This window comes from Amblyomma mixtum, chromosome 3 (assembly GCF_055824585.1).
Source record: "Amblyomma mixtum isolate Tamu chromosome 3, ASM5582458v1, whole genome shotgun sequence".
Classification (NCBI taxonomy): domain Eukaryota; kingdom Metazoa; phylum Arthropoda; class Arachnida; order Ixodida; family Ixodidae; genus Amblyomma; species Amblyomma mixtum.
Genome location: NC_143014.1, coordinates 251,570,172 through 251,596,142, shown reverse-complemented (window position 1 = coordinate 251,596,142; position 25,971 = coordinate 251,570,172). Strand labels below are relative to the sequence as shown.

The 25,971-nt window shown below is 48.8% G+C and overlaps 1 protein-coding gene across 1 annotated transcript in view; it reads left to right on the top strand.

Moving 5' to 3' along the window:
• Positions 1-2,892: 2,892 nt before the first annotated feature.
• Positions 2,893-25,971, top strand: part of LOC149354335 (cytochrome P450 4V2-like) — a 66,135-nt gene continuing 43,056 nt past the window's right edge. Inside the window, exon 1 of the mRNA XM_089575964.1 lies at positions 2,893-3,015. Within this exon, the coding sequence (XP_089432090.1) occupies positions 2,893-3,015 (123 nt within the window). The remainder of the gene's footprint in view (positions 3,016-25,971) is intronic.

Here is a 25,971-nt window from a genome sequence, read left to right as displayed (position 1 = left end):
GGCAGCATAGCGACGCGCTTAAGTTGGGTCCAAGGTTTATCCTGGAGTTGTTGGTATCACCACCCGAGAAGTTCGCCCTCGTGAAGAGCATCACGTGCCGGGTAGCTGGGGAAGACCGACACCGGATTGCTGTGGATAGCGTCGGCGCGTTGAGAAGGTGTGTAGGTAAGCAGCGGAATTGTAAGAACTTGAGAACAAGAGTTGACTTTTTAGAAGAAAGTAACCTGCGCTTAGTAGTTTCGGATAAAGAAGCTTTTTCGTAGTCATTCTGGAAGCTGTCAAATTACACAAATCATGCGTTGCCTTTGATAAAAATTTCAGGGAGGTTGCAGTAAAATGTGACAAGGTAAGGGAGCGTGCTGCGGGTAAGGTTAATCAGTTTAAACCTTTTGTCGCTCGCCTCTAGTGCTAAGAATCAAGGGCATCACATTTAGAGGTGTTTTTTTTGCGGCAAAGACACATATGCCAGAAATTCCTTTTCGCACCGTAATTTCGGAGCATAACACTTGGCAACACGTGGTTTAGAGGTGTCTCCAAACTACATTGACCATTGCCTACCCATTTGTTGTTCGGAACTCCGGGAGCAGTAGTGCAATACATTCTAGATTGAAATCCAGGAATATGTTATGGGTTTTGTATTGATGTTGAGGATTTATATTACGCCCTTCCCCATGACAAAATCACGATCGCATGCAGTAAAGGAATGCATCACCCAACAGAACTACAAAATGCAGTTCGTTAGGAGGAACTGAGATGTTTATGGAGTGGCGCGGAAAAATCTTCCTGCAAAAACAGGGTGTGTACACTGGATCCCGAGTAGCACCGGTTCTCAGCACGATTTTCCTTGGAACAGTGGATGAGGCTAACTCCCAAAACCATAATGGTCTTACGTTACCAACCTGGAGGTACTTAGACGATTTTTTGATGGTGGCGAAAAATAGCATTAAGGCAAGACGCATTGTTGACGTCGTGAAAGTGTTTAAAGAGTCAAGCATGGACATGTTGTGTCAAGCATGGGCTTGAAGTACCTATTGGAAGTACCTGTGAATAACGAACTTCAGTTTCCGATATCATGGAGGTTACGGTTTAGGCAAGGGCATATTTCTTGGGTGAACAAAGCAAGGACAACAAAGCGCATTTTAAATTTTTCGTCTGAGCACTCAAAACTGGTTGAAAATAGTGGTTGTCTCTCCTGTTTACGCTCGGCACTCGTCCAGGTTTGCGTACGTTGCACCACAGAGGGTGCTTGTGGGCGGTGGGTTTCCGGACTCGGTAATTTCAAGGGTCTGCGAAATGCTTATTTCCTGGGTAAGGGCTGATTGTTTTAGAAACGCAGAGGATGATGATCATGGAGAGCGTAGGAGGAAAAAAACTGCGGCAATTCCTTACGTGCAGCGCATGACGCAAAATCTAAGGAACGTTAGGCGATGATTTGACGTCAACGGCGTGCAACATCTATGTGCAATGAATAAATACATAGCAGAACATAGGCGTAAGCATAACCCTTAAGTGTCTTCATGTTTCCGGCATCAGTATCTGCGCACGAGAGAAACCATGCAAGCGTTATTTATATAAAAGAAAAAAGAAAAAAAATGGTTGTGTTAGCAAACTGTCGACCTCCTTATATGACAGAGACAGCCTTTTTAGATAATTTCATGGCGTGTCACTTTTGGAGGTAGTGGCGTGATTGTATCTTTGTTGCTTTTGTTATTTACTTTTCATTTGTTTTTGCAGGTTGCAGGTCCTTTGCGTGTGTATATATACCTATCCCTTCACAATAAAAGCCTAATTGCTTGTAGTGTCATTTATGCCCTTGTCCTTCGTATGTGTGCGCTGAACTTTGTTTTCAAGATAAACTACATATGACTAGCGCAACTAGTCATTTTTCTTACGCACTCCCTCAGAAACGATCTGTCCAGGCTTTATACTGACACCGCCAGCTACTCCGACAAGCCGGCCATATGTGCATGACGGTCCCGAACGAGGACGGCCGTGTACAGGCTGTCGCATCGCCTCGACATCGAGCCAGTCGACAGAAGAGGGAGCCATCGCCTTCGCCACATCACGCCCACGTGACGGCCGAGCATAATACCCGACGCCACTGAATCCCAGGCCGCCTGCAGGGCGTATGCATCTGGACTGCTCACCCTTCATGCGCAACACACACTGAAGAATCTCCCTGATCCTAGCACACTTCCCATGATACACATCGTCTGGGCTCCAGGCAACGCGTAACTTCCTGGGAAGGAGTGCTCACACGCGCTGGCCCGAGAACTTACTGGCCGGGCAGGAGGCGATGGGCGGGTACATCTAAACAACGCTCTGCCGACAGAGCCACTCACATATTCGCACACCTTCGAATACTATAGACTGCAACGAAGACAACTTCCAAAACCGAACCCATTCGCATCAAGAGCGGATGCCTCAGCGGGGCGCCAGCTTCACACGAACTATTTTCCAAACCTCCACAGCAAGCACACCTCATTCTCCTCACAATACTCCCCTTACTGCACGTGTTGGAACCGCGCCCAACTTCCTCTATACCACGTGGTAGTGTCCCCCCCCCCCCCCGAAAATGAAAAACGTTGGTAAGCAGCCTGAGGTTTTCCCTCCTTTGTTCACTTTGTGATCAGCTATAGCCAAAGCAATCATCAAGGCTGAATGCGCGGGTCCATAGGCTACCAGAAGCTATCCGTTTTCTGGGCTGAGGACCCCGCCCTCGAGGATCGGTCTGCCAGTCACCCTTTCTAAAAATAAATCTTTTCGCCACCACCGTCCACTGAACGGCACCACGCGAGGCAGACAGCGCGTGCCTCAGCGAAGAGATGGCACTGCATCGTAGATATCGCAAGCGAGAGCAAAAGAAGACGACGAAGCAGTTTTATTTTAGGAATGGCCAACCTTCCCGAGATCAGCGTTACAGACCGTACCGACACCGACGTTCCAGACGAAAAAGCCCTCGACGGACCGGCGATGAGTGTTGCTGAAGACGCTGCTGACGAATACGGGCGGCTCGTAAGGCCGTCTGCTTTCAGGCGTTATACCAGGATGCAGCTCGGGGCAGGCGCGAAACCTTCGGAGTCGTCTCCCCCGTCACCTGCGTTCGTGACCCCGTGCTATTGCGCGCAGAAGTCGACCATGCACTTAAACGCAACAGAGCCCTGTTCTTGTTCTCGGCCCAGTCCCGGAGACACGACTATTGAAAGAGTGGAAACAGTTCGAGGTGGCCACTTTGAACGAAGTCTTCAAAGAACTGGAGGTCTCTACCAGCTGCCTCACAAGGTAAACGGAAATGTGTTTTTTAAGAAACTCTCCTTCCGGCCCTCTGCCAATGTTCTCATATGTTCAAAGTGGCCTTCTCTCGCGCAGCCTGCACGCGGTGCACAGCACCCCGAGAAGTCTTGCCAAGAAAAAAAGACGGCTGACTGCTGACGAGGCGAAGGCTGAAAGTGGCAGTGGTGTCAGTTATTGTCAGGCAAGCGGAGAACAAAATTCGCTGCACAGATACGGAGGGCAGGAAACTCCGGGCCATGGACGAAACAAGTTCTGTGAGGTAAAGCACTGGTCACCTACTAATGCTTCTCTGGCAAGCGTAACTGACCCTGTAATCCCTGCCCGGTGCACTATGAAGCCTTCGGCGCACGCCATCGCGCACTTAATCGTATCACTACGTGAAGAGCGCATGAAACAAGCTGCTGATTCCTCGGAATAGCAGAATAGTGAAATCTTCGAACCCACAGTGACAAACACCACGTGGTGAATGCAGTTGTGAAGACGCACTGACTAGTGTTCTTGACACGGTTCTAGAGGGATGTGGACACGGTGTACAATCGCTTCTTGCTTGAGTGCCTGGGACTTTTCTTACGCTGCGAAATATTGGAAACTTGGTAGTACATGAAGGAGCTCGCATGCGGAGGCAGCACTGCAGTTTGGAATATGGAGGTCATGCATGTTAGCAGGATCGGCAACTGCTAATTTGTACACCCGTCCTGATGAGGATAACACCAACTTAGCTAAGTATTGGACATGCATCACCTGCCATGGAAGATGGTGTAAAGACTTTGCAGGCCTGCTTTTCAATTGTTCCTAGTTTGTCTTTCTCAGTGTGAAAACCTGACGGGCCTTCCGTTCATTAATGTTAATCTAAAACGCCTGGACACCGCTCAAATAAAGGATTGTCATCGCGAATGTTCTCATACTGTCGGTTAAGTTGCTGTGTAAAAAATATGCCTTTTGCCGTATCTCAGCCTCAGGTGGCTAGGGAGCCCTGAGCAAGCTCCATGAAAGTGATGGCTCCGATATGCAAGCAGAGCCTACTCCTGCGAACACCTGCACACATCCCCCTCTTAAAATGCGCGATGAACCATCAGCTAGAGCACGATACGAGCGAACTCTTGTGTTGTCGTTTGTCGCGTTGCTCTGTTGCCTGTGATCATGCGCAAACTCGCCAAGTGGTTTATCGTTTTGAATCACTGGCTCAGCGGCTTGCACTGCTGGCTTAGCTCTAATGAAGTGATCCTGCACGAAGCAGATCAGCGGGCTTGTTTTTGAAAGAGTAAGGGTTCATACTCTTCATGATGGTTTTATGTTACACTAAGGGGGTACTAAGACACTGTTGTGACAGACGCGCGTTCATGAGCGCGCGTTCATGTGAAGGAGCAGACAAGTTTCCAGGGGCGAACGCGGTGTTTATTCCCGCATGTTCGTCGGTGCGTGGCTGGCCGAGAATAACCCACGCGTAGGTTGCGGCGCACGCCTTTTATTAGTTTTTGGCTCGCATGCGCATTAGCGACGGCGGCGGCGATAGCCGGACACCACGGACATAAGCCCTGTTTACATGAACCCGACAGGACCGGGTCGAGTCAGCGTCGGGTTACGCGACTCGCCACTGACTCGCCCCGCTTGGTGTCTACATGAACTCGGTTCAAGCGCGTAAGCATCGCAGCGGCACCTAGCGTCGAGGTTCGCAGTTATCGTGCAAGCTTCCGGCAATTCCGGTTTCAGTTCTTGACCCGAGTTTTCCCGCGCGTTCGCGATGGCCGCGTCGACTGCTCTCTTGATCGCAATCCTTAATCTCCATCAGCTTTATTTCATGACCCTTTTGATTCCGCTGCCGTCGGCTGTCGAACGCCTCGCTGACTTTCTTTTCGTTGATCAGGCCAAGGAAGCATTCCACTACCCGGTCGGTCCAAGAAGCGCGAGTAGACATTGCGCGGGGGCTGACGACGGCTGCCTTTTTGGTCGACTGAGCGCATGACCGGAAGCTTTCCGAGAGTTACCCGACATGCTTTTAGAAAGGCGGGTCAAGCGAGTTAACCTACCCCCTGCAGGCGAGTTAACTCGACTCGCTCCGCCGCTTATTTTACTCGACCCGACAGCGTTTACATGAACCCGACAACTGGTTTTTTACTTGACAAGCAAACTCGACTCGACTCTGTCGGGTTCATATAGACGTCCTTATATACGTATACAGGGGTACGAAAACGTGAGCTGGAAGTCGTTTTGGTTGTCCTGCTGCCTTCGTAGGGCCACAGAATGCCATCATGACGCTGTGCTGTTGGCCAGCTCCAACTTTCTTTCCTATGCACACCCAATTTTTCTTTATGTGTTTGGAACGCCACGTACGGCGCTACACATTGGTTACCACGCAAAATTGGTCTGCGCTCAATGAATAATCTGTCATTGTATTTTTCTCAACTTGTAGCGCTTTGCCCACGTTGTGCTTTTCTCATGTGACATCAAGCTGAACGGTGGCTTGACACCACATGTGAGTTACGGTCATCTGAGGCTCACAAAAACACAATGTAATAGCTGTTTAATTATTTAATTGCACTTAAACAATTACACTAGCATGCGGCAAGGGCGGGACAGACGAAAAGAAATGAACTAGCTACTATTTAGCACAGTTCCAGGAAGCCTCACATGTCTCCAGTTCTTTCTACCATCATAACCGCTGTCAGATAGTTGACACTGATACTACACGAGAAAGTGCAGCGTATCGTTCGAGCATCCCACATGGCTGCGGGAAGTGCGGTGTTGGACCCCGTCAGCTGCTGGGTACCCCTTGGTTCTCAATGGGAAAAAGCTTTCCCCTGGCCTAGTGCTCGGCTTCTCGTGATTGAAATGCCAGGAAAATTGTTCTATTATCTCAACTTCACTACAATAAAACACCTTGTACCAAGGCGGTCTACGCCTTAGCTGTCCTGGCACCATTAAAAAAAAACGTTTTGGGAAAAAAAAATTCGGTACTAAATTATTTACTTAGGCGAATTTCGCGTAGCGATCATGGTGTATAGCGTTCTAAAGGAGTAACACACAACCAAAGCTTGCAATCCCTGTGAAGGGGCAACGAGATATTTTGCAAACATAATGTATGCTTTCCAGCATGTTTTTCGTGCAGTGTCAATATCAGTTCGTAAAGAATTTCATGAGTCGGTGCGCTAAACTGTTGCCAGAAGCAGACACAAAAAAGGCACGCGACACTGACGTAGAGCAGGCTTTTAAGTGTCAGCTACTATGCAGGTACCTGCGTTAAAAAAAACTGCTTTAATGTGGTAACAAGGCTTCCAGAGTCGGGAATCGACACCTTTCAGAGCGAAAGCTCTATTACCACAGGTCTCCCAAACTCAATCTTGACGCGAGTTTGACCTTGAGGCCCGGAGCGCCGGCAAACCACGTGACTCATAAAGCAGAGGCGCACCTGCTAGCGCTCGCCGGCTCCGCCGCTGTGATACCACGTGATTAGGAGAGGGCAGGCCGGAGAAGGCACAGTTGCGTGCTCTAGGCGGCTTCGCCTTTGTGATACGCACTACGTGACTAGGAGATGGTGGGAAAGCTGCTATGTCGGCGCTCCGCACTGAGATCAAAGACATTGTATACTGCTCGCGCGACATCTCTTGATGGCAGCGCCGTGCATCAGATCGCGGGGTTTTCTAGTGATTGCCACACGCCAGAGTCGCTACGCCACATAAGGCAAAGAGGATTTTCAATCACGCCGCGGATTTTTTCCTAACGCCATTGGATTTCCGCTCATGCCGCCGAAGCAGGATTTTCTGCGACATGGGACCTTTCGCTATCGCGTAAAACGCACAGTGCCATAGAAATATAAAAGCGAGAAAACATCGCAATACAGTTCTATTGGGCGGAGAAAATATGAAAGGACAAAAACCGTTTTGTTTTGTGCGTCGCTTATATGAAGGAAAAAATAACCCCAAAGAAACAAGTAGAGTAAGTTCTTGGAAGACACAGAACAGATTCTTTCGCTACACCAAACATGTTCAGGGTTGTCAGCAATATGTACATAAGCGTCTGAAAGACTTTGTTTCTACTTGACATCATCTGCCATATTCATGATGCCGTGTTTTGTAACAAGATTGTTTTGTTGTAAATCCGTGGTTGCCGAGACAAAACGAACATTTTGCTGTGTCTCCAGAGATTTAGAATACATTACGCAAACATATGAGTTAATTTCATGGTTTGGAATTGCGAGAAGATTTTCTCTGAAGGTAGTACCCACAAAACTCCAAACATCTTAGCAACGTCTTGAAACAGTTCGAAGAAGCTATTGACGCCTTGCGTTGGATCGAATCTATTGTGAGACATTCCAGCGGCTAAAAAGGCACGGACGAAGGTAGACAAGGCAGGACGAACCTTCGTTCGTGTTTTTTTATCCGCTGGAATGTCTCACAATAGTACTAGCAGCCAACTAGCCCAGCTTTCTACGCTTAATGGATCGCAACGCCGTAGATTAAACATGATGGAGACCATGGCACGCATTTTCAACCTTGGCATGTTTTATTCTAGCCACTGAAGAAAACATGCAAGTACGTTGCATAAACTATGACGTGGTTCTGCATTACTCCGATGTTTTCACTTCACTTTTCGAAGAGCAGTCGTACCGGTGCAAAAACCGGGCTTTGTACTCAAAGCATGACCGGCGGTATACTTAAGCATGTCCGGCGGTTTATCCCTTGTGCGGAAGGGGTTGTGTATCAAGTGTCGTTCTCGTGCGGGAAGACCTATATAGGTCAAACAGGAAGGTTCTTGAACACCCGCTTAAGAGACCACAACACTTCATTAAGGGGGGCTCCGTCGTCAAACTTGGCCTTGCATTATAGGAACTGTTCCCAGAATAACCAACCTGATTCTTCTCAAAAATCATGTACCCCCATTTTTAATGAAACTAAGATTCTGTACAAACACAAAGATAAACTAACACGGGAAATCAGTGAAGCCTTTCATATTCAAAAAAACAGTGACTCGTGCGTGAGCATCCCCTCTGTAACAGTTCACGACTGTGAACTGAAGTATCTTGATCCAGGTGATTGATGTATCATTGTAGCTTTTGGTGTTGCCATGCGTTCTTGGTTGTCATTGGAGTATATATTGCGTGTTGTTCCTAATAAAGCCTTCAGTTGATAGACAGCGCCGGTCCTGTTGTACTCTTTTTCGTTGTCCTTTCGTTTAGCGCCCTTTCGTTTAGCGCTGTTTTTTCCAAGTACTCAAACTCTTAAGCATGCACTAAAGAGCAATCTGAACTCGTCTTTTTCCCGCGAGAACACAATCTACACGTTTCCAGCATTCTTAGAAACTTCGAATTATTTCCCTGTGCGGCCGATTTCCATAATTTTGATCGGTTTGACGTCCGGCTGTCACCCAACATCACGCACTATTGCGTGTGTTCCCAGACACCCTTAGAGCGTGTGGGGGTAGCGGTCACGGACTCAAAGGAGATGCCCTCGACTCAGCGTGGCAAGCTAAGCGGAGACCATCTACGAAGTGACAAGAGGTTTTTGGTCATTTGGTGCCCAGCTTTCCCCGTCGCAAGCCAGAGAATGGGTGGTAGCCAAAGGTTCACAAACAAAAAGTTTATACAGCAATGAGACGATACAAAGGATTTCAGAATCACTAGTACAAACACATACAAAGTGATTAACAAAATAATGCAACTCGTGCAAAGTTACACTCAAGAGAGAATACAATACAAAGGAAATATTGCACCTAAAGTGCACTAACACAAGAAAGAGGCAAAAAAACAAAAAATTCAGGGGGGGGCACTTTGCTGACCTTAAGTGCAGTGAGGCAAAAGCCTTAAGCGCGATGTTGCTGCTTAAGATGTTAAGATTTTAAGATGTTAATAGTGGATGTTAAGATGTTAAGAGTAGAACAACTTAAGATGTTCCACACTTAAGATGTCAAGATGTTAAGAGTGGAAAGCAACAGCGTCTTGCAGCGCTGCCGGGAAGTGCACAGAACGCCATCGCCCGTTCGGCTGTACGCCTTGCTCGTCGGTAAATTGGTTTTTGAGGAAAGGAAATGTATCTGTCTCGCATATCTCTGTAGACACCTAAACCTCGCCGTAAAGGGAACGGAGGAAGATGGGAGTGAACGAAGACACTGTATTCACTAGACGCGCCTTTGTTCATTTCAAACTATCGAGCTGGCATGGCGGCGTGGTTAGCGTGCTCGTCTCGCACTCCGGAGACCCTGGTTTTGCATTGTCTGAGTGGAAAGGTTACTTAGGCTAATCGCTTACTATTACTAGACATTAATTATCATGCAATTATCATTCCGATATCATTCGAGTGCCATCGATTAAGCATCGATTAAGTAATGATTGGCTTATGCCCATATAGGGCACGTAACCGAAACGAGGACACATCTGCCGACACGGCTGCTAACGACATTATGAGGCATTAAAGGCTTTCGCCTTAAAACAGTTTGTTCAACGGGCACTGCGACAGCCCGACGACCAGAGGTCTACGACGATACCGTCCCGCAGGCTGGCGCGCGCTGCCTCGTTGCCACCGGATTGGAAGACATCATTGGTAACCTTTATCCCAAAGGCGGGGAAACCGGTAAACACAGACAAACTCCAGCCCATCTCCCTCACTTCATACGTAGGAAAACTGATGGAAACGATGGTCCGTGACCGCCTCTCAGAATATCTCGAGAGCAAGAACTCCTCTGCCGACACCATGTTCGGTTTCCTACCCAGTAAGTCTGCACAAGACATCCTTTTACAGCTTCATCACGAGGTTTTCGAACCCATAGAACACCCACACAACGACAAAATAGTCCTAGCACTCGATCTCAAGGGTGCGTTTGACAATGTTAAATACGGCGTCATACTAAAGCACCTTAGCGAGACCAACTGTGGTCCTCGTACATTCAATTACATCAAAGATTTCTTAAGAGACCGCTTGGCCTATATACGAATACAAGAGACCGAGTACGGCCCGTTTGACATGGGAACGCGGGGCACACCACAAGGCGCTGTGTTCTCCTGTGTCTCTTTAACATTGCTATGATGGATCTCCCGGCACAGCTGGCGGCTATCGGCGGTGTTCAGCATGCGCTGTACGCCGATGACATCACCATCTGGGCCACTACGGGAAACATAGCAGAGATGGAGGAATGCCTGCAAGCAGCGGCGAGCATAGTTGACCACTATGCCACGTACTGCGGCCTCCAGTGCTCCCCGTCCAAGTCTGAATTTGTGCATATTCGATCTTCTCCGAAATGCAAAATCTCCGTTCAGCTTTCTCTCGCAAGCGGCCCCATCCGTGAAGCGAAGGAGCTACGAATACTCGGTCTCTTCATTAATCAACATCGTAAGGCAGACACAACTCTTGCCAAACTCCGCAAAGTCGGCGACCAGGTGGGCCGAATGGTTCGCCGCGTTTCCAACAAGCAAGGAGGGTTGCGAAGTAAGGATGCGATGCGGCTCGCCCATGCCTTCGTAACTAGTCGAGTACTGTACTCGTACCTCCGCTTACGGAAACATGACGAAGATCACTTGGAGCTTATACTCCGCAAAATTTTCAAGAGAGCCTTCGACCTCCCGATATCCACTTTCAACGCTCGACTCCTCGCGTTGGGGGTGGTGAACACCTATCGAGAACTCCGCGAGGTGCATCTCGTTAACCAATAAACGCGTCTCGCCCAGACCGTGTCCGGTCGCCGCCTCTTGGACCGTTTACATATCAGACATGATCACCATACCATGGAACGGGTTCGAGTGCCAGAACTGTGGAGAAGCACCCTCTACGTTCGACCCCTTCCGACTGAGATGAACAAGGAGGACCATAATGGCCGGCGCCAGGCGCGGGCGAATGCCCTGCACCGCCACTATGGCTCAAAGAAACACGTCTTCTACGTCGACATTGCAGGCCCCTACCGCTCCAGGGGGAAATGGTACACGGCTGCAGTCATACACGAGGGAAAACAGGTGGACGGCCTCTCGTTCAGAGCGCCCAACTCAACGCATGCGGAGGAGGTGGCGATCGCCCTCGCAGCCTCCCATCCCGACTCTAAATTCATCCTCACAGACTCTCGCGGAGCCTGTCGTAACTTTGAGTTCGGTTGGATCACTCCACTCGCTCACCAAATTTTACACCTCAGTACTCGCGACGGCGATCCAACTCATCGCTCAATCATATGGGTGCACGGCCACCAAGGCATGCCAGGTAACGAAGCCGCCCATGAGGCAGCCCGCGGACTCACTCACCGGGCACCAGGCGCCCCTTGGGAGGAGCTTAACCCAGATCACAGCCCTCTCCTTTCTTTTAAAGAAATTACCGAGCACTATCGTGCGGAACACCGGCGATAATCAGTTCCTATGAAAGGACTGGGTAAAGCTGGCGAACGAATTCTCCTCAGGCTCTTTACAAACACCCTGCTGTGCCCGGCGGTTCTCAAGCACTTTAATCCTTCTTTTGACGGCCGCTGCTCATTCTGTGGGGTGGTGGCCGACACCTTCCACATGGTTTGGGCACGCAGAAAAAATCCTTCTCTCCCCCCAATCACCCCTTCCCCTACCCGAGAGGACTGGGAGGCGGCCCTGCTCAGCTGCCAGGAACTATCGGCCCAATAGGCCCTGGTTCGGAGGGCATGTGCAGCGGTCTCGACCAAAGGGATCCCGGAATGAGGGACTCCGCCTAGTATTGCAAGGGGTGAGACCCATTAGGGGCCTCTCCCCGAGCACCTCTCTGTAAATTACTAAATAAATGCTTTTCGCCACCACCACCACCACCTCGTTGGTCCATGGCTGGGGCGAGTGGCGTTGTCCCGGGAGTGGAGCGGGCGCGCGTCGTTGAAGCTTAAACGGCAGCTCGGGCTAATCGACAGCGGTCAGCGCGCTTCTTATATAGTCTTGCTCACGTCTGCCTGTTCTTGGCGCCAAGGCAGTCGCGCACATACACACAGTATTGGCCGTGCAGTCTCCTTCTCTTTCTCGCACCGGGCGCGCGTCCCTGATTGGCCAAAAGCCGAGAGTGGCTTCCAGGAGCATCTGTAAATTTCTGTCGTGGCGCCGCCGCTGACGTGCGAGTGAAGAGGAGGAGGACATGTCTTAGCACACGCAAGGCTACGCCATCTCCGCCGGTTTCGAGTAGAAGCATCTCCGACATTCTAGAAAAATCGGCGTCAGGGCTGACTCAGTCTCTGCCCGCGCGCCGTGTCGGCGAGCGGTGGTGGAGGGGGCAGCCAGGCACACAAGGCTAGTCGCTCACCAGGGTTTTCTTCTCCCCCGTTTTACGACTCACGCTGGCGAGATGTGCCCGCGCGGCGCTGTGTGTTTCTTTTTTTTTCAAACTTTCGCCGAATTATGTGACACCGGCTCCCGCTTTCTTTTTTTGAATTCCCCGCATACGGTGGGATGGGTCGACCAACCCATGGAGTGCCTTTCAGGCAGTGGCGTGGCGGCTTTGCTTTCGCTTTTATTTTGTTTTTTTTGTTTCCATGAATAAATAGATCTAGCCAGAGACTACATAGCTGCCAATTAAGCCCACGGAAATAAATATACGCGTGGACTCTGCTCTGCTTTTGCCGATCAATAAGTATCACTCCGCCAATGGCAGAGCGGGAAGCCGCCAGGAGACTGGTTGACAGGTTCGTCGACTCCCCCCCGTCTATGGGAAATTCAAAAAAGAAAAGCGACAGCCGGAACGTTTAATCGGATTTGAAGTAAGGAAATCGGCTGCACAGGTCAAATTCGAAGTTTCTAAGAACACTCGGAACGTGTAGATTGAGTTCCGGCGGTAAAAATACGAGTTAGAATCCTCTTCTGTGCACCTTTAAAGCGCGTTTTCTCCTACGCAATCCGAGATAACGTCAACCCTGATCCACATCGAGTACAGGCTGGACTCAGCTAGCCTGCGGGTCTTTAAAGCCGACGGTAGGTACGCGAGTGAAGAGATATGTTTAAGTTGCGAATGGCTCATCATGCCGGCTGTGCTGGCCGGCGGCAGCGCCCGGCCTGTCAGCGGCAGTGAGTGCTACACACACGCATGCAGGGGCTACACACAGATCCTTTTTCGTGACCTTGAGGCGTCTGTAATCCACGCAGAACCGCAGGGTACCATTTTTCTTTGCGACGAGAAAAAAAAAAGTTGCCCAGGTGCTCGTCGACGCTTGCGTGATGTCGTGAAGCATTTCTCTAACATGGCGGTGGATGGCATTATGTTGTTTAGATAAAACCCGATAAGGGGGTTGATATAGTGGGCTGGTAAATCACTGGTAACTCAGTTTTTTAGTCGACGCTCGTGGCGCGCTTGGGGTGTCCGCCGACAAAGTGAACTAGCTATATGTCTTTCCTTTTCTCAAAACCGAAAGAAGATTTAGACCGTTTGGCCGAGGCTTCGAACTTCCATCGGCGAAAGCCGTGAGCGCTGCTAGAAGTGTTGCGAACTAAATGAAACGTGGAGAAGAGAAACGGTGAAAGGAAGCGCTTTAGGCCGAGAAAAAAAAACAGTTGAAGAATTGAAAGGAAGTGCGGAAAGGAAAAATGGAACCGAGAAAGCGCGTGCTTAGTTACAATGCTATAATAAACTGCGAGTCATATTTGTTAAAAATTGTTTTAATTTAAAAAACCTCACGTTTCAGAGCCGTCTCGGGTCTTTTTTATGGGGTGACAGGGGGCTGCTGGCTTGCTTTCTTAAATAAATGGTTCCAAGCCGGCTGTGAACCGTCGCGATTTTTAAATAGAAACGTTTTGTTAGGAGATGTATCTCAGCTTACTACAAGTTATCAAACTCAACAAGACTGGCAATTCTGTCGGAATATTTACTTTACTCTGCAGAAGGCGCGACGGACGGGGAGGTAGCACGGCCGCCTGCACTGGTGGGAAGAATAGGGGCTTTTACTTTCAGCATGACGAAACAAAAGCAGCGAGCAGAGGCGGAGAGGTAAAGAGAGCTCCGATAGATGATGCAAGGACGAGGATGGGCAAAGGCGAGCCCCTCTATTCCCTTCTCTCGTCTGCTCAAGAGCTTAACGAGGGCTTCCTTTTTTGGCAGTCTTAATGACATAGGCAGCATAAGGGGGTTCTCGCGCAGCTTTTGCCCTCAGCGTTTTATCACGTTTCACGTGACACTCACGCTAATAGAGGACGTACTGCCTCCCCCGCTTTGGAGGAGGATGGCGCTGGTGAGCACTCTCCAGGTTAGGTTGCGCGCCTCAATAATGCCCCAGAAAACAGAAGTTAGGACAGCCGTCGCCGTAACTCAGTTGGTAAAGCACCAGACGCGAAATTTCTAGGTCCTTGGTTTGGATCCCACCGGCGCCAAACGTTGGTTTTTTCCTCTGCTTTCTAATCAATTTTCATTAAGCGATAAAATAATTACACAATTTAGCTCTCGTTGCTCAACAAAAGTTATTAAAAAAAACGGTACACTCCCCTATGCTCTTTCGTTTCGATGACTGCTGTCTTCATTCATATACGTCATAACGAGCTCCTCTTTTCTCTTGCCTTGTCTGCTCAAGACCCATGTTAATGAAACATGTGGCGCGATTCTTTGTACGTTCGTGAATGAGCTCTGGTTTTGCTTAGTTGATTGCTTTACTGTAAAAAAAAATGAAAAGTTGACAGAAGCAGGATGGGTAGTAATGCAGATATGCCGTCAGAGAAAACGTGCAAAAGTAACGAAAAATGAAAAGAAACAGAAGATGCTGGCAGCAGCTAGTTGAAGTGTAATAAAATGTGTCCAAGTAAAGCAAATCGTGCGTGTAATTTGAACCGCGAAAGGCCAGACAGCGAAATGTCAGAGATCATGGGAATTAGTCACGCTCTATATTCCCATCGGATCGAACCATGAACAGCTGTCAAATTTTTTCCACTGCTTAAAATGATACATGTTCTTCAGTAGAAGTAAACTAAGTAAAGATGTCTATGTTCTAAACCCAACTTAAATTTTACAGCGGAAAGATAACCCTGTCAAAATTTTAAAAAATAAATTCAGGGCCACTTTGACTCCCTAAAGTGCTTAGAGGCGAAAGCGTTTTCCGCACCACTTTGACTGCTTCTGTGGCACTGGTGGCGTCACATGTGATTGAGTACTAATTACTAAGTGATGACAAATCACTAATTAATGGTTAATTACTGATTAATGCCTGAATTCTATTTAAATGCTAATTAATGACGCTTAAGCTTCGCCTTTAGGAGTGGAACGCGACAGCGTGTTGTAGCGCTGCCAGGGAGTCCACGGAACGCCACCACCCGTTCGGCGCGATGCCTTGCCGTTTGGACGCAACGCTTTTTGAGGAAAGGAAATGGCACAGTAATTCTCTGTCATCTGGGTGGACACCTGAACCGCACCGTAGAGGAAGGGGGAAGTGGGAGTGAAAGAAGAAAGACAAAGATGGCCCTGAAGAAGTTGAAAATTGTATTTGAGGAAAGGAAATTACGCAGTAACTGTCTCACATATCTCGGTGGACACCCGTCAAAATTCAGGGGGGGGGGTGCGGTTAAGATGTTGAGCTTCGCCTCTAAGAGTGGAACGCGACAGCGTCTTGCAACGCTGCCAGGGAGTCCATAGAACGCCATCGCCCATTCGGTTCGACGCCTCCCTCGTCGGTAAATTGGTTTTTGAGGAAAGGAAATATATCTGTCTCTCATATCTCGGTGGACACCTAAACCTCGCCAGAAGGTAAGGGAGGAGGATGGCAGTGAGCGAAGACACCGTATTCACTAGACGCGCCTTTGTTCATTCCAAACCACCGAGGTGGCATGGCGGAGTGGACAGCGTGCTCGTCTCGCACTCAGAAGACCGGCGTTCGATTCCGAGCTCGACCAATTTCCTGCTCGGTTTTATTTATTTATATGGACTGACTAGAAAAGCTAATTAGGCTAATTTGGTAATTAAGCAATTAACTAAGCTCAGTCCCACTTACTTGTATCATCACTATATGATCCCTTATATTGGTTGCATGGTAACTAGCCAAAGTGCAATTGGCCCCGTTTGAAATTGGCGCACTGTGACGTCACGACCGTTCCGACTAACTGAAAAGCGTGACATTTCTGTCGGCAACTGTTGCTTACAACGATGAGACATTAAAGGCTTTCGCCTTAATATCGACTTGTACCTCAGCTTTCGCACATTCGTTTTTTCCATGAACGGAATCAATTGGCCCGCGACATAGGTTCTGAATTTTCCGCATCGTTAAAGGCTGCCCTAATATCGCTAATCCTAATATTGCTAATTCCTAATATCGCTAAGTAATAATATCACTAATCTGAATGTCAACTTTTGTGGCGAAACTGTCCTCTTACACCATGGTTGAAAATTTGTGTGTGCCGTGATATTATGATGCATCGTGGTTTTTTTTTCAAGTGGTCATTTACGCCGACAATTTGGGCAGTGCTGTTTCTATGGTCTTACTGAAATATTTGAATTGTCCTGTGTTATCCCGGGCACTATTATGTATATTGTTTTCCTCAGCGGGAAAGGTACGAAAAATATTCTGTTACGCCCCGCTACTGTAATGCTTCTGCTGTAGAATGGATATAAATTGATGAATAAAAAAAGAAACAAAAATGCTACCTCCTGTTTAGACGAGGTCCAGGATGCAAACCCATCACCATACGGACTGTACGGCGCGTGCAGTATAATAGTGAAAAAGCAAGTCGTTATCCTATATCTGCTGACATGACTTGTCGTGACTGCCTAGATAATATCCTAAAAGGCAGCATGTTCATGCACGCTTGATATGTCGCCTGTACTGTACATACACCTGCCCACGTGAACAATGCGTCAGTCGCCTCCCAAGCATTCCGCTTTTTCTCGCGGTCCATGAAGTCAGGGTCCGGCTTTCGGTTTAAAAAGGGCTAAACTTTACAGCGCTTCTGAGAGAACTGTGGCGAAAATTCAACCACGACTACACAACGGCTCTCTTCATATAACAAATTAACTGCAAACGCAGCAAAGGGTGGACATGCGAACATGCGCCCTTGCTATTCCCGGCGGAAGTAAATAATCCACGTCTCGTGGTATCACTTCGCGCGGCGCCGCGGATTGGTTGAGGAGCTTTTCGACTTGATGCTACTTACTTCTGTTACTACTCTTACTCTTACTACTCTTATTTTCTACGCTAGTACGAGCACCAAATAATGCCGTAGTGCGCAATCTTCGCCACAAACCCCATCAAGTCTTTCCGAGAGCAGCAACGTTGAATTCTCCGACCGGAACTGTGGCCGGTACGGCAAAAAACAAGCACGCACACGTAGCCGACGAGAATGTAGCAGGAAGAAAAAAAGGTAACGAAGCAATTTAAATGAACGCTGATAAAACGAGAACAGACCCACGTAGCGAAATCGCGAGATGACGAGACCTATACAGGCGTGCCAAAGCCGGCGGCTAGCGGCATAACAGCGGCTGCAATAAATGAGCTCAGTTAAAATAAAAAAGAAATGATGAAAACAAAAGCGTCGTTCTGTCAGGTCAAGTGGATATGACTAAAATGTTTTTAAGTTGGGCTAAATGGTATAGCATTTTAGGGTATGGATCACAAATACATGCTAAAAAAATTATTTCATTTGGATGTTTGTCTACTACCTTCATTTTGGCGCTTCAGTTCGACTGCCGCCGATTCCCGCTAACTGATATCGCTGGAACATTGTTCTGGACCGTTGTAGAGAAACGCCTTCGCGACCCATGTGGTTTAATATTACGGGTGACGTCGCTGAGTGTGCGACATGGCCTGATCCGGCGGACGAATCGCGGTGTGGCGCGTAGTACTCACGCGGTCTCCTCGTTGAGGTCGCGCGGCGACGTCATTGCCCAAGAGTTTGCCCGCGTGCCGAGCTCCGCATTATGCCCGCCTGAGTCGCACCGCGAGCCGGATACTGTATGGTTAATGTAACTCAATTAGTGCCATAATTTTGTCCCGAGAAGTTTGAATGGCATCCTCTCAAGGTCAGCCTGTGTAAGGTCACGGCAAGGACTCCCGCGCTGAATACTCCGGCTTCTTTTGTCTCGCCGAGCAGTTGGTGTTTCCTGCTGTTCTTCGTTTCTGACTAGATATCAATTATGAAAACGGCATTGTTAGAAGCTCAGGTAAGCAAAAATTTATTCAGCCATGGTAACTCTTGCATTCGAAGCACCAGCAACGGAACATGCCGCGGCTAGGAACAGGGGCTTCCGGAATAGCCTGTGGGGTAGACATACTTAGAAGATGATAGTGTCTGCGGGCACTTGTGCCAGTTTTCTTCATATCCCTCTCTGCGTTCCCTTTATTTCCTTTCAGTTGATGTGTTAGCCATACGATATATATTTGCTTCATGCTGATGTGTGATCGCGAAGTAAAAAATTGCGCTGCTGCAAGCCCTCAGGCTTAGTTGAGTTTGGCGCTTTGACACCTGCTACGAGCATTTTCATCGAAAGAAAGCTTTCATTTCAAGATGAAAAAAGTGGTCTTGTTTCACGCGTGTTTTCGTGTGTCAAGAAAAGCATGAGCGCTGCGCCACTGCACGTAAACTAACGAAGAAAATACCTGTGCACTATACTGTTCCACCCGCTCATTGCCGCGATGGTTGTGTATACGTTAGCGGATGAACAACTTGCCCGGCTATTTATTCAGCTCCGCGTCCTACGTAATAGCCAAAGCAGCAGTGCTCTTTCAGGGGTACTGCTGACTTGTGAACTGTATATCTTTGTAGTCGCCCTACCACAAAGCAGCATCAATTCAAGGAACCTACTTTAAAATTTTTAACTCTTCGAAATAGCGATTCGACGAGTTCCATGCACCCGGCAGCGACAAGGAATCCGACGAACCGCCAAAGCTGCTGATGAGGTTTACCTTCCCCGCCCCTGTCTAAGCAGCAGTGATCGCCTTTGAATACCCTAGGGCTGCCATGAAGAAAGCCATCATCACAAAGCATCCAGACCACCGCTGGTGTCCGCTTTAAATGGCTACCTGATAAGCTCACTTCAGGAAAACGCTCTCTCCTCCACCTACGCATCGGGCATTGTTTGACAGCGGTCAGGCATCACTTCCGCGAGAGAGCCGAGTCACCTAGATCCCAGTCTGCCACTGTTTTCCAGTCTTCCACTTATCCATTTACCATACTCGATATACCGTACCGTTTCTACCCTAAAACAATCCTTAAATCTCTTCAAACATAGTGGAAGACGGAAATTAAGTCCCCTATCTTTTTCCGCTCCCTTTACTACAGCAACACCTCCTTCGCGTGCAAGCATATCAGCGAAGCACACCACATATCGTCTCGTAGCAACCACGCGCATAAAATTTACCCTGTCTATGCCCGCACGAAAAAATATCAAAATTACACATTAGTTATTTCTATTGTGGAATTAAATGCTCTATCTTCTAGCATTGTGGCTATTACTGAACTGTTATCTTTCTGCTCTTCGTTACTAACATATCTTGAATCATACGTAGCATTCCAGTTAACTTGAATTTGCCGCATTTAGACGTATTTTATTTCTCTTTGTGTTATCTGTTCGTAGTTCTATGTTATAGTGTGTTTATTGCATCCAGCTCCATGCCCAAAATCTACTACATTAAACCAATTGAATAATGTATTCTATGTTCTTTCGTTCTTGTTTTCCTTATATTTGCATTGTTAAGATCAGAACAAGTGCATTTATGCAATCATTTTGCCCCTTCTGTTTCTTGGTAAACTGCTTTTTGAGGGAAGGAAATGGCGATGTGTGTTTCACATATCTCTGTGGACACCGCAACCACTCCGTAAAGGAAGGGTGGAAGGTGGGAGTGAAAGAAGAAAGAGAGAAAGAGGTGCCGTAGTGGAGGTCTCCGTAATAATTTCGACCACTTGGGGATAGTTGACGTGCACTGACATCGCACAGCACACGGGCGCCTTTTGCGTGCCGCCTCCATCGAAACGCGGCCACCGCGGTCGCGTTCGAACCCGGGTACCCCTGCTCAATAGACGAGCGCTTTAACCACTGAGCCACCTTGACCACCTTGAAATTGTGTTATCCGCTCACGACACTTATTCAATGCCCAAATTGGCCCTTAGGATACCTAAATAAATAAACAGTATCCGTATGAAAGAAAAAAAGGTATGGGGAGACCGAATTACATTACTTGTTGGAAATACGATAGCATTATAATCAATGAATTTTAGGAGAGATCGGAACGCCAGGTAAGGGCGGAGCGAGGTGGCAGGAGTCACACTTTACCTGGGCACGTCATAACTGTCGCGTGCAATTAGCGAATTTTATGACATCAAAGCGCCGGATTTTTTCCGCGATGAGGCTTCTCTTTGCAGCGATGCAGGTGGAGAATAAGAGTAGAGAGACGGCGAGGTGGAGGTGGGGCAGGGGGCAGTTCTCTTGGCGTGATGACGCAACTACTGTCCTGACAAAGGAGCGAATTTTATCACAGAAAGGTGCTTCTGTTTGCAGCTATGCAAGCAGAGATAGGGGTATGTAAATGTCTTCACTAAATAGAGAGAAGCCAACAGCCACAGAAACCAAGGAGCACAGGGGATTTTTTAATTAATTTATTTTTTGTGGTGTTGATCAAGTAAGAATATTACTGAATATGTTATCGTTTAAAGATAACTGATTAGAAAAGCAGAAGAAACAACAACCACAGGCCGCCGGTGGGATCCGAGCCCGACCTCCGAATTCCGCGTCCGGTGCTCTACCTCTGAGCTGCGGCGACGGCTGTCAAACCTTCTGCTTTCGGGGTATTTATGTTTACATGTTACCTAACCTTGAGAGTGTTCATCAGCGCCACCCACGTTCGTAAGCGGCGGACGTGGAACGTCCTGAGTTACCGCTGGTGTGACGTAGAACGCCATCGAACGGCGAGGGTGGAAGCTGTGTGTGAACCCTCTTATGCTTTCTATGGCGTCAAGCTTGCCAGAACCGAGGCCCTCGCTAAGCAATTAAGCAAACAAGGTTAGGGTAATGAGGGGCACAGCTCACACAGCTTCCACCCTCGCCGTTCGATGGCGTTCTACGTCACACCAGCGGTAACTCAGGACGTTCCACGTCCGCCGCTTAAGAGCGTGGTGGGTTCGGATCCCACCGGCGGCATGTGGTTGTTTTTTCTTCTGCTTTTCTAATCAATTAGCTTTACGCGATAACATATTCAGTAATATTCTAAATTTATCAACACCACAAAATAAATAAATAAAAATTAAAAAAAAATCCCCTGTGCCCCTTGGTTTCTGCTGCTGTTGGCTTCTGTCACTCTCAAGGTTAGGTTATTTGTACACATAAATACCCCCGAAAGCAGAAGGTTTGACAGCCGTCGCCGTAGCTCAGAGGTAGAGCACCGGACGCGTAATTCGGAGGTCGTGGGTTCGGATCCCACCGGCGGCATGTGGTTTTTTTTTCTTCTGCTTTTCTAATCAATTAGCTTTAAGCGACAACATATTCAGCAATATTCCTACTTGATCAACACCACAAAAAATAAATAAATTAAAAAATCCCCTGTGCTACTTGGTTTCTGTGGCTGTTGGCTTCTCTCATATTTATAACGAGCCCCTCATTCCCTTCCCCTTGTTTGCTTATTCACTAAATAGAGAATTTTATGACAGACCGCAACGTCATTCCTTTTTCGTGATGCGGCCTCTAGTGCTATCCAAACAGCCCAGACAACAGCCGTAATGTCGCCAATGCGGGTGACGTTTAGCCGCTCTTCTCTGTGGCGCCGCCACCGCACGTGACGAATCACACCTCGACCGGAGTCGCTCGCTGGCCGTATCCGTAACTGGCCTCACACGCCTCGCACGCACCGACTTCCTCCACGCAATTCCCCCGGCTCGCGTTTTTCCAACCGCTGCGTCTTCGTAAGCAAATAAATGCTATCTAAAGGAACGGCGCGCAAACGCCAAAGCTCGACCTCGAAAGGAATGTCCCCAAAATTTTTGCGGCCTGCGATCTCGGAAAAATTTAGGGGGGCACTTTGTTGACCTAACGTGCGGTGAGGCGATAGCGTTTAGCACGGTGTTGCTGCTTATGTCACTGATGTGGGGTTAAGATGTTAATAAAGTACGCAATTGTTTGAGAATCTTCAATGCTGGAGACACTGGAGGGCGTTTGGAAGGCATCCGTCTGATTCGACGCCTTTCTGCAAACACTCTCCAGCGTCCTAGACAAGGAGAACTACATATGCGTTGGCAGGAAGCTATTAGCACGCTCGGCTGCGGAACGGAAGGATGGTGGCTAAAATCCCATCGTGCACAAAGATTTTTTTTTCTGGTCTGACTAGAAAAGCGTGACACCTCTGCTGACAACCTTCTGTCGACAACGATGAGGCATTAAAGGATTTCGCCTTAATAGAAACGTCGTTGAAGCCGTAGCAACTACACTTGTTTTTATGAACACGATGTTCTGGTTGAATTCACTGCCCCACTTGACTTGTTTGTATATAGAAGAAACGCAAAAGCACCGCTTCATTACGTAGTACGTGTCTGAATACCCCAGTTGTCTTAAAACAATACGATCTGCTTCAATGCCAGTTCTTGTAGCTTAGAGATGTGTTTTGAAGAGGCGAAGGCACACAATTAGACTGCAGATTGCTGCCGGTCGGGCAACCGAATGAGTACCTTCCTCTAATGGTTCTAAAGAGGCTTGAATTGTCTAGTCACCAGCGGTAAGAAAAACTCCAGCAAATACGGACCGCCTAGGAGTAGATCCAGCGGCGTGTGGTAGCTATTAGCTGAAACTGCCGAAGCCAGAGGTGCTGGGTACATTAGTAGGCGAACGCACGCGTACAAATCAACCGTGCGTCAGGCGCTTCAACGTTCCATTTTAAACGTCGTAGTGCAGCCCGCTGGTGTATTTTGCGCTTTTTTTTATCAACTTCATCTCTTATGTCCTTCCTCGAAGCCAGCCGTGCGCGACCGAAGTTACTTGGTCATATCACTCCGGGTGACGCTGATCAAACTCCGTCTACAAATGAGCTTTCTCTCATTCCGCATCAACAGAAAATGAAAGGTAGTGGCTTATTACTAAACCAACGGGAATATTTGAGCTCTGTGATTTCTCAATTTCATGGGCGTTGTTATGTTTCTACCCCCCCCCCCCCCCCTTAACTCTCTTTGTGTGTTCCCGTCACACCTGTGTCCACTCGGACCACGTGGGCCCGATCATGCAACTACCGTGAACATTCATCGAGGTCGACAACCTCGCGACGACCATGGGAAGTTGGATGCTTGGAATGCCCCTCCGAGCCTCAGCGGATTAGTGTAGCAGGAATGTCAAAGGCCATTGTCAGCAGTAATCCCAGCGAAATTCCTTGAGCAGAGTGCAGCGGCGACGAAGGCAGGCGAGGCCCAGGAGCTATTGTCCGAGCAACCACCGTGAATGCGGAGGCGACCTGGCGGCGCCGGTCACGCTGGCGGATAATTGAAGAATTCTGTGTCCCCGACTCGCGTTCTGGGCAATCGGCGGGGAGGTAAGTTCATTCCCCTGCTGGAGGACTTCGGGAGATTCCTTTCCCGCAGTGCTGGATGAGTCAGCATTCTCCCCCTCTCATCGGCCCAGCTGTGGGAGAGTGGAAAAGCTCGCACCTGCCCAGCCGTGGGTGGTGACAAGAACGTCCCCTTCGGTCCATCGGATTGGACAGTGCTCGTCGACCATTATTCCCCAGCCAGGGATCTGGGGAAACCGGACGATATTTAACTCGGCCGTGAGTGTGGCCGAGAAGCCTGCTAGCTCCAGTCGACTACGGTTGACGAAGACGTTGCCCTTCCACTGAGAGCCATTCTCAGTCCCGCTCTTGTAAATATTGTAAAAATGTGAATACAGTTTTTTCCTTCTCTTCCCCTACTCCCAGTCTCCGGCACACGTTTCCTTCCTCCTTCGGCAATGCGGCGGTGATCCTGGACTCGATGCCTGGTGGGACGCGCTTCTAGCATCGACAAATATATCAACTGGTTGGCAGCGGCGGGATCTTCCACGCTTGGTCCTGGCTTCAGCAGTAGTGAGCGCTTGACTTTCTTTAAGAATCTGCCAGGCTTGATAACTCTGGAAATTTATCACTTCCTGTAGATTGTTTTCTGCACGTGCTCGCTTAAGCATTTCACGTAGCAGCTTATTGTTGAAAGTCCTCGTTCGGAAGTTGCCATGGATTTGAGCAAACTAAAGAAGCCAGATTTGATTTTGCTGTGTGAAGAGCTGGGTATTGAGGTCGGGAAAGGTCGCAGAAAGCCGCAGCTGATTGAGGCTATTGAGGAATGTGGTGTCAAGGATGACAAAATTTTGGAGACCTGGGAAGTCATTCAGGAGGGAATCAGGAACGCTAAGGAGGAGGCCGACAGGGTTGAAAAGGAACGCAAGGAGAAGGCCGTCAGGGTTGAAAAGGAACGCAAGGAGGAGGCCGACAGGATTGAAAAAGAACGCCTTTACCGCAAGGAAGCCGCTATGAAGGAGGCTGACAGGATTGAAAAAGAACGCTTTTACCGCAAGGAAGCCGCTAAAAAGGAGGCCGACAGGGTTGAAAAAGAATGGCAGGAGCAATGCCGTAAGAGACTCGCTGATCTCGAGGAACTACGAAAACGAGAACAGCAGGAGCTCATACGTACTACTCAGTTTCTCAGACAGCGAAGGGCCCGAGATCGGTTGCGGACTTTTCAGAGAGGCGAGAGCTTCAGAACGTTCCTCGCGAGTTTTGAACAGGTATGTGCGGAGGAGGAACTAGATCAGGGCGAATGGTCAATGATGTTGCTGGCCATCCTTCCTTGCGATGTCAGCGCCGTATTAGCGCGACTGTCCGATGAGGATGCCAGAAACTACGACAAAGCCAAAAGTGCCCTCTTCCGATACTTCGGAATTCGCGTGCAGACCGAGTCTAAAAGCCGAAGTGATAGCAGCGGGCCGCGCTCCCGTCAGTGCGTCAGTGACCAGCCAAAGAGCCTCGCTTGGTCAGCTACGCACAATGTAGTTGCTAAGGAGAACAGTGACAGTCGGGAAGTTGACGCGATAATCTACGGCACAGAGCGTCGTTGTCAGTCACCTGACAGCGACTGTGGCGCTCCAAGCCAGAGCGCAGCGTTAGCTGAAAAGCGCGATGCCGAGCAGATTGTCCTTGCAACCCAGAAAGGCGTAGGCGCAGAGCAAAAATGTAGTCCTCCAGAAAGCAGTCGCGCGCTGAAAGCGGCAACTGCAAGTTCTATTGTAAGCGAGGAATGCGCCTCAGCGCTGCCTCGAAACAATGATCAGTTCAACGATCAGGGAACGACAGCCGCTCGCGACCAAACACCCGAAAATGAGTTATGCTCCACTGAAACCAGCGTGTCTTTGCCCATTGCCCGCGTCGCGATCGAGAGCCCGCTCGAGGTGCGTCTGACCGGTGCAGCCGTCTCCCAAAACCTGCCTAAGCAGCATCCCTCGATTTTCTCTAATCGCTTGGATATGCTGCCCCAAGAAAAAGGCCTTTGTTTTGGAGATAACGCTGCGAAGGTCCTTACCATTTCGAAGGCTCGTGAGGTCGCGGCGCCAGCAGAGCACGTGGTTGAAGAGGGCAAACCTGAACCTGTAAGCCCGAAGCCTGTAAATTCTCACGGTGATGAGCTAGAGCAGGCTTTATTGCAAACTGGCGATGAGGCGAACGCCGGCGACTTTACCCGTGACGGCTCCGCGCTACCTAATGACGAGCCAGCCCAGGACTTACTCACCTCTAGCACAGCGGTAAAGAGTACCGACAGTAGTGCAGGCTATAGTGAGTCTTCCGAAGCAGGCGCATGTGATGAGC